Source organism: Felis catus, chromosome A2, assembly GCF_018350175.1.
Source record: "Felis catus isolate Fca126 chromosome A2, F.catus_Fca126_mat1.0, whole genome shotgun sequence".
Lineage (NCBI taxonomy): Eukaryota > Metazoa > Chordata > Mammalia > Carnivora > Felidae > Felis > Felis catus.
This window is the reverse complement of record NC_058369.1, coordinates 9,732,490-9,747,130: the sequence shown is the minus strand read 5'-3', so window position 1 is coordinate 9,747,130 and position 14,641 is coordinate 9,732,490. Positions and strand designations below refer to the sequence as shown.

General features: G+C 56.6%; 2 protein-coding genes across 2 annotated transcripts; both read right to left on the bottom strand.

The window, feature by feature from the left end:
* Positions 1–3,054: 3,054 nt before the first annotated feature.
* CA2H19orf53 (chromosome A2 C19orf53 homolog) lies at positions 3,055–8,993 on the bottom strand. Its single transcript, XM_023246135.2, has 3 exons — positions 8,728–8,993; positions 8,594–8,649; positions 3,055–6,569 (listed from the first exon to the last, which is right to left on the bottom strand). Exons 1-3 carry the CDS (start codon positions 8,822–8,824, stop codon positions 6,423–6,425), a joined length of 300 nt encoding a protein of 99 aa, XP_023101903.2. The 5' UTR covers positions 8,825–8,993; the 3' UTR covers positions 3,055–6,422.
* A 548-nt stretch (positions 8,994–9,541) lies between these two features.
* On the bottom strand, positions 9,542–14,389 carry MRI1 (methylthioribose-1-phosphate isomerase 1). The gene is given in 7 exon segments (XM_003981954.6): positions 9,542–9,777; positions 11,149–11,373; positions 11,452–11,628; positions 12,939–13,114; positions 13,926–14,164; positions 14,244–14,308; positions 14,311–14,389. Coding segments are annotated over 7 exon segments (1,074 nt in total). The 5' UTR covers positions 14,375–14,389; the 3' UTR covers positions 9,542–9,649.
* Between the last annotated feature and the right edge of the window lie 252 nt (positions 14,390–14,641).

Sequence of the window (14,641 nt, the reverse complement as noted above, 5' to 3'; positions counted from 1 at the left end):
CCCTCCGACCTGTGCTGTCCCGTAGGGTCACCACTGGCCACAAGTGACCTTTGAGCCCTTGAAATGGGGCCGGGCGGAATTGAGGTGTGCTGTAAATGTAACAAGATGGATTTCAAGGACTTAGTAGGAGGGCCACCTGGGTGGCTCAGTCGGTTAAGCGTGATCTCACAGCTTGTGAGTTCGAGCCCCACGTCTGGCTCTGAGCTGTCCCTGCTTCAGATTCTGTGCCTCCCCCCTCTGCTCATGCTCTATCCCCTTCTCTCCCTCTCTTAAAAATAAATAAACGTTAAAAAAAAAAAAGTTGCTTTTAAAAAAAAAGGACTTAGGGAAAAAAAGGCAAAATATTTCACTAAGAATTATTTATTTAAAAAAAAATTTTTTTAACGTTTATTTATTTTTGATACAGGGAGAGACAGAGCATGAACGGGGGAGGGTCAGAGAGAGAGGGAGACCCAGAATCTGAAACAGGCTCCAGGCTCTGAGCTGTCAGCACAGAGCCCGACACGGGGCTCGAACTCACGGACCGCGAGATGGTGGCCTGAGCCGAAGTCGGACGCTTAACCGACCGAGCCACCCAGGCGCCCCAAGAATTATTTATACTGATGTGTTGAACTGGTAATACTTTAGGTAAGTTTGGGTTAAATAAAATACATGATTCAAATTAATTCCACCTGCTTCCTTTTATTTTTTTATATTTTATTTGGTATCAGGACATTTAAAGTTACACAGGCGACATGCACGGTTAACTTGAGACACAGGAACAACGTGGATAATAATGTGCTCCTGCTGTTCTGGCATATTATCACTTTTTTTTTTAAGTTTATTTGAGAGAGAGACAGAGAAAGCACCAGCTGGGGAGGAGCAGAGAGAGAGAACCCCAAGCAGGCTCCACACGGTCAGCATGGAGTCTGAGGCGGGGCTCGAACTCACTCACTGTGAGATTATGGCCTGAGCCGAAATCAAGAGTTGGATGCTTAACCGACTGAGCCACCCCGGTGCCCCTAGCATATAATCACGTTTAAGCCTTCCCACAGTGCTGCAAAGTGGGGCTCGTTGCCTCCATTTCTCAGATGAGGAAACTGAGGCTTGGAGTGGGAAGTGCTTGCCCGAAGTTACCCAGTCTGGGATGCCCTAGACTTATTGCCAGAAAAGTCGAGGCAAAGACGGACCGATGGGGAAGGACTGTGGGGAGACGTGGGGAGGATGAGGAGGGACTTCAGTGAAGCCCACGTTTCGGGTGCTTCCCTTGCCAACAGGACCCCAGAGCCACCCTTACCCTTACCCGTGATCCTCTTCAGCAACTGGAACGTGGCTGTGTCAGCTAAGCCCAGGTCCCGGTCCCTGAGGATGCTTCAGTGGGTGTCCTGAGACATTGAATCAGAGAAGTCACCCCAGGCTGCTCTAGTGGGTTAACCATAGGAGGAATGGAGACTAGGGTATCACAGAGTGAGGCTGTTATTTTATTCTCTGACATTAGATATTAATAAATACTGTCACCATCCCCATCAGGCACAGAAAGGCCAGGTGAACTCGCTCAAGGTCCCCAGCAGGGAAAGGATAGGGCCCCGCCTTCAAGCCCTGCGGGTGGTTCTGTCACATTGCTGGGGATCAAATGCACAGAGTTTGGGAAAACACCAACATTCTATTCCATTTCCCTGATTTTGCAGAGGAACGAGACCCAGAGAAGGTCAGAAAGTTACCCCAGGCCACGCAGTGATCCCAGGAGAACATATGAGGTCCGAAAGGCCCCTGGGAATCTCTTGGCCTGCTCTCCTCCCAGCAGTGCTTTTAGGAGAGGTTGGGAGCCAGGTTCCGGACATTCACACGTCCTCCCTTCTCCATGCAGCCGGCGAACTTGGGCTTCGGAGAAATGGAAGCCGCGTTTATCCCGCCAGGCCGCTGTGAGCTCATCGTCTAGGCATCCACAGCTCCTGACCCCAAACCCACATGTATTTGCGACCCGTGGGAAATGGGGTGGCCCCGGCGGCTCAGACGAAGGGGGATAAGGGCCCCCAGCTCTGTGGCCACCCCACCCCAATTTTTCCAGGGTCCCTCCCTTCTGCCAGCCCCCTGCACAAACCCATGCCCTTGTTGACTCAGGCAGGAAACCAGGCGGAGCAGTTTCGCTTCCTGGTTCTGATGCAGCCCCTCTGGCCTGTCCAACTGGCAAGATTTACTTCTTACATTTCTTTTCTTCCCTTTTGGAACACAGGTTCATGGGCTGAATGTCAGGGCCCCGCCAGGAAAAACGGGCATTCAGGCGGAGGGGGGTGATGGAAGCAAGACAGGAGAGGCTTGGGGAGGAATAATTGTATCTGAAAAGCCACACTTAGTGACTGCTCTGGCCCTGGGGAGAGGGCCAGGGTGGCGGGCAAGAGAGGACCGGCTGAGTGGCTAGTCTCGGGCTCCAGTCTTTGGACAAAGGCAACTGTTCACAGCCCTAACCCCAACTTTTCACAGCCCTCGGGCTCCAGAATTCTCCTGAGGGAGGGGTGTTAAGATCCCCATTTAGCAGATGGGGAAACTGAGGCTCAGTGAAGTGACAGGACTTGCTCAAGGTCACACAGCCACGAAGTGGCAGAAACTGACCCCGAACTCAAGGTGGAGGTATTTCCCAAAGTCTGGGGCTCTTGGCTTCAGCACCAATGGGGGGCTTTCGTGGGCAGGTGGAAGAGCAGAGAAGGAAAAGCCACGCGGCTGGCAGAGGCGGTTTGGGGAGGCTGCGGGGGTTGGGGGAAAGGGGAACAAGTGGGTTGACATTCCAGACCTCATACCTGTGGCGCCTGAATGCCTTTTCCTCGCCCCTGGGGTCCTCCTCACAAGGGCTGGCGTCAGAGGGACAAAGGGAGCAGGTTTACGGGAGTCCCTGGCCCGCCGGGGCGCCGCCGGCCTCAGTGGCGCTGGCCTGGATTCGAGGTGCCTCCTGGTGGCCGAGGGAGGCACCAGAGGGCCCTTGGAGCCCACCTTCCCCCAGTCCTTGCCCTTCCAAGATTCCAGATAAAGGTTAAACGAGAATTCCCAAAAGAGGAAGAAATCCTGAGCCTCACGGACATATAAAGATGGACACGTGTTAAAACGTTTATTGAGCTCATGTGGGAAGCAGGCAGATGTTCTAGGCGGTTCGAAAGAGAGTCTGGAGAACAGGCACTTTTACATATCAGACTATTTACCCAAATCCACGTGCAGATGGGGGCAAATTGTTTTTTTCCACAGGGGAGGAGGGTTGTCAAAGAAACCTCTCCCGGACCGGATGGGATTTGCACGTCTACAGATAAGAGTGGTGTTATATTGCTATCAATTGCTTACAATTTGCAGAGCCGAGAGTTCAAAGACAATGCTATGAATCAGATTAACCCGGAAGGGTGTGTTGTATAGAGATGATGCACTGAATAACCAGAACTGATTCATTGAAATGCAAAAGTTTCCTTTCAAAAGAAAAAAAAAAACAATACATTACTTCCTTCCTTCCTTCAACGAACACCTACTGTGCACCGTCCTAGGTGTTGGGAGACTCAGCAGTGAACAAAGGAGCAAAGGAGAAAAGTCTGGAGTGGAGCAGAGTGACCACTCCTGGGGGTGGAGGTGCGGGAGGGCCGAGAGGGGCTCCCGGAGGCGGCATCCGGGAGGTGGAGGGAACCACAGCAGGAGGCAGGACGGGAGACAACGGGGCGGTGGCCAGCCTGAGGTTGGTTTTCTGTTCTCTCCACTAGAATGCCAGTTCTCAGCTCTACCTAGCTGGGCTTGGCACACAGTAGGTAGACAACAAATGCCTGGCGGGCAATGTGGCTTCCTCTCAAAAGGCAGAAGCCGCTCGCTGTCTGCTTAGGGGATAAACCACCGTGCTGTGACCAGATGGCAGGGGCGCCCAGGTTGACCAAATGGGGCTCAAGGTGGGGCGTGCCCCGAGGATCAGACTCCCAACCCCAGGCCTGCCCTCCATCCTCCAGCCTCCTCCCCGCCCCCCCCCCCCCCCCCCCCACAGAAACCTGAGCGCTGGATCCGGGGAAACCCCAAACTAGTCTTTGCATCAAATTTGGGTCCTGTTGCCACAAGTCCCAATTTTTCCTTTCTTCTTCTTTTTTTTTTTTTTGTAAAGTAGGCTTCAGGCCCAGCGTGGGACTTGAACTCATAACCCTCAGATCGAGACCTGAGCTGAGATCAAGAGTTGGACGTGTGGGGCACCTGAGTGGCTATTGGTTTCCGCCCAAGTCACGAGAGATCTCTCGATCGGGGAGCCTGCGTAGGGCTCCAGGCTGACGGAGTGGAGCCTGCTTGGGATTCTCTCCCTCTCTCTGCCCCTCCCCCACCTGTGCTATTTCTGTTTCTCTCAAAATAAACTTAAAAAAAAAAAAAAAAAAAGAAAAAAAGAGCCACCCAGGTGCCCCAGCCCTGATCGTTCAAGTCGTAACTTACAATTTTTGTGTGTGTGAAACTGCTCACAAACAAAATCTGTCAATTAAAAGAGTAGTTCAGGGAGCCTGGGTGGCTCGGTCAGTTAAGCATTCAGACTCTTGGTTTTGGCTCGGGTCATGATCTCAAGTTCCTGAGATCGAGGCCCGCATAGGGCTCTGCATGGACAGTGTGTAGCCTGCTTGGGATTCTCTCCCCCTCTCTCAAAACTAACTTAGAAAAAAAAAAAAAGCACACAGCTCAGCGGCATTCTGCACGTTCACCACGTTAAGCAGCCGCCCCTGCAAACCTTTTCTTCCTGTAGGATGTGACCCCAGCGTCCAATGGTGGACCCCCCCCCCCCAGGTCCCCCCAAGAACCACCCATCTGCTTTCTGGTTCTCTGTGGGCTGGCCCGTTCGGCACGTCTCCCATAAACGAGAGTATACAGCACGTGGCCTTTCACAGCGGCCTCCTCTCCCGGAGCGTGGACTCGAGGTTCAAGGAGGCAGCGAGCTGGCGCTTTGTACCTTCGCGGCAGAATGTGACTCCATCGCGCAAACACGTCCTTTATTCTCCGTCTGCTCAGGGGTATCTGGGCCGTTTCTGTCTTCCGGTGTCTGAAACCGGCAATGCTGTGAACGCTCACGTCCGAGCCGTCGGTCAGGCCCCCGTCCTCAATCCTTTTGGGCGCGCGCCCGGGAGTGGAACGGCCGGGTCGTGGCTAATTCTACGCTGAACTTACTGAGCGAGGGGCCACCAGACCGTTCTCCACGGCGGTCGTCCCCTACTGTGCAGAAAAATTTTAGTCGTTCAAAAAATTTTGACCACCACTCCACGGGATCGAGAAAAGCTGCCAGCGGTGGGTCAGGCTGGCCGGGAAAGGACAGGCCACCGGGGGTTCGGTCACCCACACGTGCGGCCGACCGCACCCACAGGTGCCACCACCTCCCCTGGACAGCAGCTCAGTGTCACCCAGACCGCAGCCGAGTCTGTCAGCTGTGATCTGCTCCCCACACCCCTGGGGCATGGCGGGGGTGCTGGGGGTGCGGGAAGAAGGCCGACAAGCTCTTGGCTGATTCGCAGGCACCGTGTGGTCCAGCAGGACCGCAAACAATGACCGAAGGAGGAGGGACCCGGGAGGGACCCAGGAGGGAGCAGGAGAGGCAGCGGACGGGCAGCGGGGATCGGGGACCCCGTTAGCGGCTGTGCAAATCCCTGCTCGGTAGCGTTTACACCACCTAGCCTGGGCATCATGAGGGCTGGGCTAGCACGGAAAGCGCTGGCACGGCGCCTGGGCCACTCGCAGCGCCGCACACGTACGAGCCGTCAGGACTAAACATCGAGGTGGCCTCGAGCAGCTGACGAGCGCGTCCGGGCTTACCCGGCACGGAGACCCTACCAGGTGGCGTCAGCCTGTCCCACGGGCGGGAAAGGAGCTCCCCGGGACGCCTGGCTGGCCTCTGGCAGAGGCAGTGACCTGGGCATGCCTGCAGGGGGTGTCAGGTAAGCGAGGAAGCTGGTGGGAACGGCCCAGGGGGTGAGGGACGAAAAGCCTCTTCTTCGGCTCCTGGGCTGAAGGTGCAGAAGCCTCTCCGTCCCTCCCCGGGCACATGGCCGGTCTCCGGTGGAAGCCGCCGGGACCGGCCTGGGTCGGGGCACCGAGGCGCCAGCTCCAGAAACGGCCCGCTCACAGGAGCACGTGAATGGCATGCGGGAGGAACGGCGGTCAGGTTTATTGCTCTGGGTTAAACCAGTGGAGGGAAGACCTGAGGAGGGGGACAAGGACACAAGAAACCGGCGGACATTTCCTCTGCTTCCGGGGTTCTCCGGGCCCCGGGAGTCTGACCGGGGCGTTTCAGGTCCGCGGCTCACCTACTCCTGGGCTCACCTACTCTTTCCCCAAGGAAACTCGGGGTGCGTGAACCCAAGGCTCTGGAGAGCTCGGCTCCTCCTTGCGGTGCCACCTGCAGGGTCACCGGCATGGATCTGAGCACGGAGGCTGGGCCGATGGCCTCCACTGGGCTGGTGTCCTTAGGAAGGCGTCTTGGTGGAGGAGGAAGAGGCTGCTTCCTTCTTCTTGGCGGGGGCCTTCAACAGCGCCAGCTTCTTGGGCAGGCTGGTGCTGGCTTTCATGACCACGTCATGTTCGATCTTCTTCCGGATCCCGACCTCCAGGTCCTGAGGGGGCAACCACAGGGCGGTGAAACTGGGTCCTGAGGTGGGGGGGGGGTGGGGGGCTGACCCGTCACCCTCTTTCTGCCAAGAGCTCACAGGAGACTGGATGAGCAACTTCCCACGAATGGTACCTGGGGTCTGGGGTTTAAACACAACAAGTCCTCTTCTCATCTCTGAACCTCGGCTTCTAAACCTCTACGCGTCCCCATTTTACAGATGGGGAAACACGTTCTAGCGACGTGGAGGCACCTGCCTAGGGTTCCCAAGACAGGTGAGTGAAGGGGGACCGGAACCCAGCATGCCCAGAGCCTTTGGTCTCGGTTTCCAGGCACCAGTCCCCTCTTGTCACGTGTTATCTCCACTTGGCAGATGGTGGCCTGGGGCTCTGAGACAGAAACGTCAGAAAGCAAAGGCACATGGGTTTGGGTCCAAAACTGGTAGTTTAATCATATTTCCCAAACTGCCCCATCCTGCCCATGAGTTCCAATGACCATGACCACCGCGACTGTCACATACCTAGATGCAGGGAACAGAACAGCAAACAAGACACAGAAAAGTCTCTGCTCTCAGGGAGCTGACACTCAGCATGTATATGCAGACAACATAAATACCATAACCCACTAGGTGAAAGTGATGGCAAGTGCTGCTGTGGAAGAAAAAAACAAGGGATAACAAGCGAGGGGTGGGGGCTGTTACCAAGGACAGCCGCTCGGAAGTAACGCCTGCAGTCAGACTAGACTCAGAGGAAGGGAGCCGTGTGGATTTCTGGGAGAAGAATCCCACAGGAAACAGCGAGTGCAAAAGTGCTGAGGTGGGATAAGGAGTAGTTAAGGGGCCAGTGAGCAAGGGGGAGAGTGGGAGATTAGGGCAGGGAGGTGACAAGGGCAGATCACGCAGGGCCCTGTGGGCCAGGGGGAGGATCTGAGCTTTTCTTGGGGTCACGTGGGAGACACTGACCGCTGGGAGCAGGGGGGCTCGGCCAGACTTGGGTGCTCACTGGCGCCCTCTGGCTGCTGTGGGGGGGGGGTAGGAGATCAGGGAGGGTGCACCTGCCCTGGTCCGGGTGGTAGTTGATGGGGTGGGAACAGGAAGGGGGTCAGGGAGGTGGGAAATGGGTGGATTCTAAACTAATACTGAGGGCAAAAAAGACGGGATCAGACCCAAATGTGAGAAGGGTTTCTCAAGTATCTGGAAGGACAGAATCTTCCTGAATCAAAAACGGTGGCAGGGTCATGTCGGGGAGGGAGAGGGAAGCATCAGGAGTTTGGTTTTGGATGTGCTGAGACTGAGACGCCCATGTGACAGTCCGCCTCCCGCTGCCACATGGAGGTAAGCAGGCCCTGGGGTCTCAGAAAACCTATGCTCTGAGCAAACGAAACAACTCGCTCAAGATCACGCATTAGTTCGAGTGGAGTACAATTTGAACTCAAATCTGACTCCAGTAAAACTAGTTTTAAATCTCTGTAAACTTCTTTATAAGCTCCACCCTAGCCACCTACATAAAGAGGTTGCATTTAAACACAACCACAAAAATGACAACCAACGCAGCTAACGTTTACTTGTGTTCTGTGCTGTTCTCAGCGGTTTACAAGTGCCCTATGGCATTAAATCCTTACGACTCTAGAAAGAAAGGTGCAATCACTATGACCATGTGACAGGTAAGAGACTTCGGGTGAAGAAATAGCCGTTGACGGCTGCGATCGCACCCGCGCGGCCTTCCTTCGAAACTGGGGTTTCTACTTCCCATGTCACCTCCCCTCCCGAGTTCCACTAACGAACGGCAACAGCGAGAGCAACTGGCGTGCGTTTAACACTTCCTGCACGTCGGGCCTTGCTTCTACGGGGGCCGGTGAACGATGTGGGAGGTTCCGGTACCCACGGCACAGGAGGGCGGAACTGAGGCTCAGAGAGCGGAGTTCTGCAGGCTCCCCCCTCCGCCCTTCGCCAGCCTCCAGGCTCCCCCACCGGCTCCAGTCTCCATCCTCCGCCCACCACCGCCTTCAGGCTCCTCGCACGCCCCCACTCACCTTCTTGAGCTTTCGCTGCTGCACGATGCGTGCCTTCTTGGGGGCGATGACACGACCTGGGAAGAGACGCACTCGTGTGAGGCCGGGGAGCCCCGGGTCCCCCTCGCCCCCCATAGACCTCAACAGCTCCTCACCACCCTTCCTCGGGCCTCGGTTCCGCTCGGAGGCCGCCGCCGCCGCCTTGCTCTTCCCCGGCTTCCGCGCCTGGAACTTGCGCTGCCCCTGCGCCATGATGCGGCACGCACCGGAAGAGGCGGGGCTGCGAGAAAATACAGCCGGAAGACGCAGAGCACGATGGGATACGGTGGGGCCGGCGGGGCGCGCGCAAAGACTCACGGGACACAACGGGGCAAGGCATTAAAGAGACAGACGCCCACAAACGTAGATGATACGGAGGGCTTTGCAAAACCTTCCAAAGAAAGGTTAGGATGATCAGCTAACGCTTCCTGAGCGCTCTTTTGTAGAACTTAGTTTTATGCTCTTTGTACATAAAAGCTGGTCTAGGATTCTTCATCAACTGAGCCACCCAGGCACCCCGAAACATAAAATTTTAGTATCATAAACGTAAAATCGTCAAACCACAGCCTGCAGAGCAGGCTGAGATCGCAAGTAAGATTTTCTTGGAATGAGGGCCAGTGTCAGGGGTGAGGTAAGGTCAAGTCGTGCAAGAAGCTGTTACTTGATTACTGAGCTTTTTGGGGTGCCGTTTAAAATTCTGCACCCCAGGCACCATCCTAGTTCCGGCCCTGAAGCAACCTGAGAACATTTTATACATGAGAACACCAAGGCACGAGGAGGTGAAGTGACTCGACCAAGGTCACACAGCAGAGAAAGTGGCTGAGCTGGGTTTTGAACTTGGGCAGGCTGGCTCCAGTTACAGGGCTCCTAAAGCCATGCAAAGGCCCTGTGTGCTCTCCCTGCTCTAGGAAGAAGTGAGCCACCCAGTTGTGGGGCAAGCCATTCGATGAATAAGTTTATTACAAAACCTAAGGGAATGGGGGCAGGATATGGAGAGTCAGCTTGGTTACTTCTGGGGTCCAGCTGGGGTACCCGCCCTCAGGAGACGGTGGTGCTTAGGGCTGCCCGGAGCTCCTCAGGAGCAAAGACCCCCAGTTCTGTGATGATGCCGCCGGTGATGAGGTTGTGGGGGGTGACATCGAAGGCAGGATTCCAAACCCCAATCCCTGCAGGAGAGAAGGAGGAGGCAAGAAGGCAGTATTTGGCTCTGTGACAGCTCTCAAGCTGTTGTGTCCCGTCTCCCCCATGGGGGTTCTGGGACTTCGAGAATCCTTGAGAATCCGGGGATAGTCACTCTGCAAGTGCATGAGGGTGTGGGTTTTAGCACTCAGTAATAACCCTGTTGGCATCGCCTCAGAAGGTTTAGAAGTCTTACATACATCTATCCCGCTTCCGCCTGCTCCAAGGATCGCATTAAGAACCTCACAGAGCCCACCCGAGAGCCTTTGCACGGGCAGTCCCCTCTGCCTCCAACATACACACGACTCACTCACTGTTTCGTTTCCTTCAGGTCTTTGCTCAGATGTCACCTTCTCAGCGACGCCTTCTCTAATCATTCTGTCTAAATCTCCCTGCACCAACACTTCCCGTGCCTTTCCTTGCCTTTTCTCCTCAGCCCTTGCCCGCCTCTAACACACAGTGATTTTGTTATTTATCTTGGATTGTCAGCTCCACAAAGCAGGGATTCTATGACTTTTTCATACCTGTATCCCTTGCGTTTAGCACAGCACCTAGCATCGGTCAGGTACTCTAAAATATTTGCTGAGTCAATAACCACCATTTACACAAGAGGCTGCAAACTGGGGGCCCGTAACGATTTTCTCTGGCTCACAGTTCTTGTTGTTTTTAATGTTTGTTTTTGAGAGAGAGAGAGAGCGCGTGTGTGCACATGGGGGAGGGGCAGAGACAGAGGGGGACAGAGGATCTGAAGTGGGTTCTGAGCTGGCAGCAGAGAGCCCGATGCGGGGCTCGAATTCACCAACTGTGAGATCATGACCTGAGCTCAAGTCCGACGCTTAACCGACTGAGCCACCCAGATGCCCCATATGATTGTTACTACCTAATGAGCACTAAGTAAGGGTCAGGCGCGGTTCATGTCACCTGGGCTGATTCGCTGACCACCCCGGGGTTTGTGAGGCGGGTCACAGTAAGAGTGCATCTCACAGACGTGAGCGCTGGGGCTCTTGGGGATGGGAGAGCTCAGGCAGCCTGCTCCAGGTGGGCTGGGGAAGCTGAGAGCATCAGTGTCTCTTCACAGGCACCGGGCTAGGCAGTATTCTTATTTCTTCTTCAAGGGAGGAAAACGAAATGGAGAAGGGCAGGACAGCTTGCCTGAAGTCTCCTAACTCATTAGTTGTACATTCCGACCTTGAATCTGACCTTCAAGACGCTTCTGTTCCAAGAAATGGGTCGAAGGAGCCGCTTATGCCCCAGAAGGCCCGTGATGCCCTAAATCCACCTGCCCCCAGGAAGGGGCCAGGGTGCCTAAAGGGACGTGCCCAGGTGCCGTGGTGCCCACCTCTAAGGGGCCGGCTTACCGGGGGCTGCAATCCTGACCCCGTTGACGTCGGTCAGCTCCCGCCCTGGGCGCTCCTCGATGACAATGTCCCTGCCTGTCTCCAGATGGAGGTCGCACGAGGAGCTGGGGGCAGCCACGTAGAAGGGGATGCCGTGGTGCTTGGCAGCGATGGCCAGCTGGTAGGTGCCCACCTTGTTGGCTGTGTCACCGTTGGCAACCACGCGGTCGGCTCCTACGATGACGGCTGGGGAGCAAGATGCTGGGGTCCTCACCTGGCCCCGGACGCCTGGAAGCCCTGCCCACCGGCATCGCGCCCGCTGACCTGACACCCCTCTGTGGGCCATGGCGGCTGCTGCCGTGCTGTCGGCGATGAGCGTGGCGGGGATCTGCTCGTAGACCAGCTCGAAGGCAGTCAGCCGGGCTCCCTGGTTGTAGGGCCGGGTCTCCGTGCAGAAGGCGTGGTCCAGACGGCCCAGGGTGTGCAGCGCGCGGATCACCCCTGTAGGGCTCGGCCCACCAGAAGGTCAGGATGAAACAGACAGCGACACTTGGGCCGAGTGGCTCGCTGTTTAGAAGCACAGCTCACCAAAGCCTCGCCAGGCACAGTCTCATCCCTGGGCCCCTGCAGTGATGGTTTCCTCTGCCCGGTACGTGTGGGCTTAGAGAACACCTTCTCCGGAAGGCCCTCCCTGATTCCTCGAGCTCGCACAGCCACCCCCCCCCACCCCTCCGACCCCTTCCCTGCTCTTTCGTACTCATCCACCCTCGAACGCAGCGTGCGTATTTACCGACTTGCTTGTGTTACTTCTTCCTACTTTCCTGTTCCTTGGGGCAGAGGTTTTGTCTACTGTTTTCACTGCTGGGTCCCCAGTGCCTAGAACTGTGCCTGGTACACAGCAGGTGCTTAGTAAGCATTGAGCGAATAGAGGAATGCATGTATGCAGGAATGGTGGGGTACTCGGGTTCTTAATTGATGTTTATTGAGTGAATAAACGAGTACCTTGCCATCAAGGTCTCAGTCCCCAAGCACAAGGGCAGGACCCAGGCAGGTAGGCAAATGTCCGAGAATTTAGGGTCAAGTGGCATCTACTATTTTGACCCCCAGGACCTGTTCCCCACTGTCCTGGTCACAGCTACCCCAATCTTTCTTTTGGGGGGCCACTCCCTTCTCAGTCCTCTTGGAGTTCACATCGTGCCCATTCCAAGCATAAGGCTCAGTCTGGGCCCGTTGACCGATTGATCCTGGATGGGCAAGTGGCCCTATCAGAGCCCCTGAGATATAAGGAGACTTTTCCAGCACTGTCAGCACAGAGACCCTTGGCTCTTTTCCTCATGATCTGAATCCTAGCAGCCTCCCTGCTGACCCGTGGAGCATGAGAATGATGCCATCGCGGAGGGCAGGATTTAGGGGACAGGGATAGATGGATCCTGATGCCACTATCTAACACCTGGATCCAGCCACACCTGAAGCCAACAACCTAAGCACTTCTGTACAAGAATAACTTCACCGGGGCACCTGGCTGGCTCAGTCGGGTAAGCATCTGATTTTGGCTCAAGTCATGATCTCACGGCCCCACATCGGGCTCTCTGCTGTCAGCACGGAGCCTGCTTCAGATCCTCTGTCCTTCTCTCTCTGCCCCTCCCCCACTCGCTTGCTCTCTCTCAAAAATAAATAAATGTTTAAAAGTACTTAAACTTATTAAAACAAAAAAGGAACAACTTCACATCTTTTTGGTGGGTAAAGCGACTAGGATTTCTTTCTCTAGCATCCAAAAGGGGCCCTTCCCCCTTCCCATGATGCCCACTCACCCAGGGCAGTGCCATAGCCAGCAGTGGCCAGGGCACCAGTGTTGCAGTGGGTCAACACGGTCACCTTGCCGCCCCCAGGAGCCACCTGCTCCAGGAGGTGGCGGGCTCCTAGGTCCCCGATGCTCCGATTGTCTCTGAGGTCTTTCTCCAACATGTCCTCGGCACAGCAGATCACTCTGGGGCCGACAAGGGGCTCTCAGCACCAGCCACCAGGCCTTGGGGCCCAGGCTAGCCCCTCCTCCCTGCCCAACACCGCTCAGTAGGAGCCCTCCTGCTCACAGCCTCTCCAGGCTGTGGGACCTGCACTCTTCTGGACCGTCACCTGTCACACCACTTGCTCACTTAACGTATGTTTACCGAGTACCTCATGGGCGCGGGAGAGCACAGCACAAAAATCTCTGCCCCTGTGGAGCTCCCGCTAGGGTCGGGGAGGCAGGTGGTAAGCAGTTAATGGAAGGAGAAGGCAGCCGAGTCAGGGGACAGAGATGGGGGGGATGAGCTGTATTACAGGAGGTGTGGGGAAGACAGAAACCTGAACCCTGACAGAGAGTAAGCTCTGTGGATGCCCGGCCTGCAAGAGATGGCGTGTGCAAAGGCCCTGAGACAGGAGTAAGCTTGGTAAGGTCAAGAAACATGCCAAGTGACCACGTAGCTGCAACAGAGAAGAGTAGAAAAACAAAAGGGCAGGGAAGGGATCAAGGCAGGAAGCAAAATTCCTCAAAAAGAAAAACTAGGAGAATGCAGTGGCTCCAAAAGGGACGAGGCAGATGGGGCTGGGCATGTTCTGGGGAGGCAGACTCAAGAGACTTGAACTTGAGTGCAAGGACCTTGGGACCCGGCCGTCCGGTAAGGGCTCTTAGTCCCGCTTGCGTGGCCTTGGACTGACATGCCGTGCCTCAGTTTTCCTGTATGTAAAACGGGTCGCTGTGCGAAAAGATGAGTCAACAGCTTCCACGCGGAGCAGTGTTTGGCCCAAGGCCTCCCTACCTCTCCCGGACCGTCTCTTCCGTGGCGCCCTCGCGCTCGGCCTCCAAGGCTGCGGCGTCGGCCAGCTGGCTGGCCGCGCGGGCCAGGTTGACCGCGGTGGGCCGAGCGGTGACCAGGAAGCTCAGCGCGTCGCGCACGAAAGCCAGCAGTGCGGCGAGGCCCGGTCCCCCCGCACCCGCCTGCAGCTCCACGGCGAGGCTGAGACAGCCCACGAGCGCGATGGCCGGGGCGCCGCGCACCTGGAGGGGAGGGATCGGGGCGTCAGAAGGGGCCGCTCCCCTCCCATCCCTGCCCCGTCGCCGCGCCGCGCGGTCCCACCTTCATGGCGCGGATAGCCTCCCAGGCCTGGCGCACCGAGCCCACTGCCTCGTAGCGGCTGTGCTGGGCAGCAGCAGCTGGTCGAGGATCTCCAGCGAGCCCCGGGAGTAGCGGATCGCCTCCAAGGCCATGGTACCGCCGCCTCGCTCACGCCGCTCTGGAAGGACGAGGTGGGGGGGGGGGGGGACCTCCCTGCGCACGCGCGGGGACAGGACGCAAGGAGTGGGCAGGACCCGCCCCGCCCTTTCGGAAGGAGGCGCGTGCGCACAGCAACCCCGCAGGACCGGCGGTCCAGGAGGCCGAGCCCGCCCTACCCCCAGGGCTGAGTTTGGGCAGTTAGCCGCCTTCTGGAAACCAGAGCGCACTGTTTCTGGGGCCACGTTGTTTACCGTTCGGCT